Source organism: Rhinolophus sinicus, chromosome 17 (assembly GCF_057876585.1).
Source record: "Rhinolophus sinicus isolate RSI-liver-muscle chromosome 17, RSI-T2T, whole genome shotgun sequence".
In the NCBI taxonomy this organism is placed as follows: domain Eukaryota; kingdom Metazoa; phylum Chordata; class Mammalia; order Chiroptera; family Rhinolophidae; genus Rhinolophus; species Rhinolophus sinicus.
The window spans coordinates 10,231,358-10,235,220 of record NC_142517.1 but is presented as its reverse complement, the minus strand read 5'-3'; the positions used below and the strand labels follow the sequence as shown (position 1 = coordinate 10,235,220).

Genomic DNA, 3,863 nt, shown 5'->3' with positions numbered 1-3,863 from the left:
TTTAGATTTTTGTTTTAAAAAAAGGCCCTCTGCTCCATGCCATTTTGCCATGAGATGGTGACAAGCTGTAGTAGCATGCACTAGTGTTGGGGTAGAAAAATTCCATCGCCACCAAGTAATGTTATTTGAGGAAGAGAGAAATTCAGTCAGTCCCATCCTCAGCCGATAGGAGTGTGTGGGTGGACTTTTGTTTTTGCTTTTTCTTTTTTTCTGATGAGAGGCCAATCTCTATGTGAGTTTTTGCCGAAGCAAGAGTCCAGTCACTGGTAGGATGACCACGCATCCCTTTTGGGGAGGAAAGAAATTCCACGCAAAAAGCTCTTTAGCCCCTAACGACCTTTTAATCAGAGGGAGGTGCCAGAGGGGGAGTAACCATGCTAATTCTACTGGTCATTGAGCCCAGAAATTTAGTTCTCAAAGCCTGGCAGAAATTAAAATTATTTTGAACACTGGCTGGAAATGAGGTATCAAAAAAATATGTTACACCCATATTCATAGCAGCATTATTCATAATAGCCCAAAGGTGGAAGCAACCCAAGTGTCCACTCATGGATAAACAAAATGTGGCATATGCATATAATGGAATAGGTTTCAGCTTTAAATAGAAAGGAAATCCTGACATGCTACAACTTAGATGAACATTGAGGATATTACGTTAAATGAAATAAGCTGGTCACTAAAGAGAAATACTGTATCATTCCACTTACATGAGGCACCAAGAGTAGTCAAATTCACAGAAGAATAGCGGTTGCCAGGAGTTGGGGGAGATGGGTAATTGTTGTTTAATGAGTACGGTTACAGTTTTGCAAAACGAAAAGGGTTCTGCCGGTTGGTTGCACAGCAACGTGAATTGTTGCTAACACTACTGAGATGTATACTTAAATATGGCTAAGATGGTATATTTCATGCTATGTATATTTGACTACAATTTAAAATAAAGAAATATGCATACATATGTGCATGAACCAAAAAGTACAGGCAGAGAGAAGGCGATAGGTACACGAGTTTTAGCCGCACCATTGCAACCAGAACTCCATGAACAACCGCACTTCAGCCAAAAAGACTCCTTCTCTCTCCTCCCTCCCCCGCGCTTCCCTTTTGACACCCGCGATCACAATCACTTCCTTGAGCTCGGCCAGCCGCACCTCCGCGCGGGCCGAGGAGGGGTGGCCAATAGGACGCGCCTGCGCCCGACCTCGCGCCCCGATTGGCTGCGCCCAGCGGCCCCGGGCCCCGCAGTTTCCCAAGCCGGGTTTAAAGGGGTCCGGCGCGGACTGCTGCTGGCCATCCGCTCCCCGCACGCAGGTCCGCGGGGAGGGGCAACCTGCCCAAGGGCCCACCCCGGGGCGTTCCTGAAAGGCGCCCTCCACCGCCCCCACAACCCCCCAGATGTACTATGCAGTTTCCCAGGCGCGCGTGAACGCGGCCCCCGCGACCATGCTGCGGCCACAGCGGCCGGGAGACGCGCAGCTCGGAGCCTCCCTGTACGAGCTGGTGGGCTACCGGCAGCATCCCTCCTCCTCCACTTCCTCCTCCTCCACGACGGCCCCCCTCCTCCCCAAAGCGGCGCGCGAGAAGCCGGAGGCACCCGCCGACCCGCCGGGCACCGGAGCGGGACCCGGTGCGCACGTGGGCAGTGGCTCCAGGGCAGAAGCCAAAGAAGAGCAGCAACAGCAGCTGCGACGCAAGATCAACAGCCGCGAGCGGAAGCGCATGCAGGACCTGAACCTGGCCATGGACGCGCTGCGAGAGGTCATCCTGCCCTACTCGGCAGCGCACTTCCAGGGCGCGCCGGGCCGCAAGCTCTCCAAGATCGCCACGCTGCTGCTCGCCCGCAACTACATCCTGCTACTGGGCAGCTCGCTGCAGGAGCTGCGCCGCGCGCTGGGCGAGGGTGCCGGGCCCGCCGCGCCGCGCCTGTTGCTGGCCGGCCTGCCCCTGCTCGCCGCCGCGCCCGGCTCCGTGCTGCTGGCGCCCGGCGCCGTGGGGCCGCCCGACGCGCTGCGCCCAGCCAAGTACCTGTCGCTGGCGCTCGAGGAGCCTCCGTGCGGCCAGTTCTCTCTCCCCGGCGGCGGCGCGGGCGGCGGCCCGGGCGGCCCCGGCCTCTGCACCTGCGCGGTCTGTAAGTTCCCGCACCTAGTCCCGGCCGGCCTGGGCCTGGCCGCGGTTCAAGCACAGTTCTCCAAGTGAAGGCCGGCCCTTGGCCGTTGGCGCGACCTCCCCCCGGCCTCTCGCCACCCAGCTTCTCCGCGTCCCCGCGCCCTGTACCCCGGGAGAGTGGGGTCCAGCAAGGAGCGCATTTCGAACCTTTTTGCCCAGAGGAAGAAACTATCGGGCGCTCCCTTCCCTGCCCCTACCCCGGGGGAACTAGAGTGACCTGAGCGGATGTTGCATGGAGCCTCAACGTTGTCGGGGTTCTAGGTGGATTCCAGTTGCTTTGGGCAGCAAGGGCGCGCTCTCAACCCCACTCTCACTCGGCGCATGTCTCTCCCTGTCCCAGGAGTTGTGCGCTTCGCGTGGGTAGTGTGGATTTTACCGCGTGGTGCTCGCCCTGGGTGCGGCGGGAGGCCAGCCCTGCAGGCCTCTGCTCACGGGGGCAACATTTGCCGAGCCAGGCGACCAAGGGGCTGCTCTCGGAGGGCGGGGGAGGGGTTCTTTTCCTTCTCCCCGGTTAGACGTCGCAGGCATCCTGGTTCCCACCAGCCAAGCTCAAAGGAGGCTGCTTGACCTCAGGAAGCCGAGAAAGACCAGTTAGTCGGTGCAGAGTGTCCAGACATAGCAGATGGACTGACCCTCGGCAGCCCGACGGGTGGCATCGCGGTTCCGCGAGAGAAGGCAATGACCACTCCAGGGTCGCTGGGATTTGCTGGTGTGGGAAGTGAGTCGGCTTTGGTACCCCGGCCTTTAGAGAGCAATTTTTGAGAATCACATAACCAGGTTATATACACCTGGTTATCATTCGCTCTGAAATGCTGGGGTCTTCCAGAAGGACGGTTTAGAACTCGAGATGCACCGTTTTGTCTCCCCTTCCCCAAAGGTTGCGTAACCAACATTTATTTGAGCTTGCTTCAGAAGAAAAACCAACTGCCTTTCACGCAGACCGCGTTCCCGGTTTACTAAAATAGTTAACTGGGTATTTCGCAGTTGCGGTCAAGTCAGCAAGTACGATCGCTAATTAACGTTCTGTTTCATGACAAGACAAGGAGGGGGACTGAGCCCCAAACCGCCGGCGTTCGGCGGGTCCCCGCTGCGGTGGCCACGGCAGCATGTTTTTCTGCGCTGTCCCTTCGCGTGTGGGGTCTTTGATCAGAGCGCCCGCCTGGCAGGTCTTCTCCCGCTTTGCAATTGAAGAACTAGGGAGGTGACCGGTCTTGATGTGTTACAGACGTTAACAAATTACTTCACCCATGATTATTTTATGATCTTTCAGCAGCTTGCTTTGAATTTTATGTTTCAAGTTTTTGGTTGTTGGTAGTTGCCGAATTTAACTGGCATTTTATTTTATCTCTAACTTTGATTCCTTGCTCTGTGAAGAATCAACAAAATAAAACATTTAAAGACCTTAGATTTTTAGTCTGATTTCTTTGTTAATAAACGTGTCCTGATGCCCTGGTGGATGAAGGTTAATAGTTAAATGACTGGGGTTCAAAAATTGTAAACCTGGAGGTGGCTGGTTAGCTCAGTTGGTTAGAGCGCGGTGCTAATAACACCAAGGTTGCCGGTTCGATGTCTACATGGGCCGCTGTGAGCTGAGCCCTCCTTAAAAAAAACATTGTAAATCTGACTTTCTGATGAACAGTCAGTTGTAGGGCAAGTTCAGGCATCAGGCAGAAGTGCAAGGACTGCAGGTGAGTGTGTGGATT

The 3,863-nt window shown here is 55.3% G+C and overlaps 1 protein-coding gene across 1 annotated transcript; it reads left to right on the top strand.

Annotated features, from left to right (window-relative positions):
* The first annotated feature begins 1,266 nt into the window (after positions 1 to 1,266).
* On the top strand, positions 1,267 to 3,565 carry OLIG1 (oligodendrocyte transcription factor 1). Its single transcript, XM_019730206.3, has one exon. It carries the CDS (start codon positions 1,390 to 1,392, stop codon positions 2,188 to 2,190), a length of 801 nt encoding a protein of 266 aa, XP_019585765.3. The 5' UTR covers positions 1,267 to 1,389; the 3' UTR covers positions 2,191 to 3,565.
* The last annotated feature ends 298 nt before the right edge of the window (positions 3,566 to 3,863 follow it).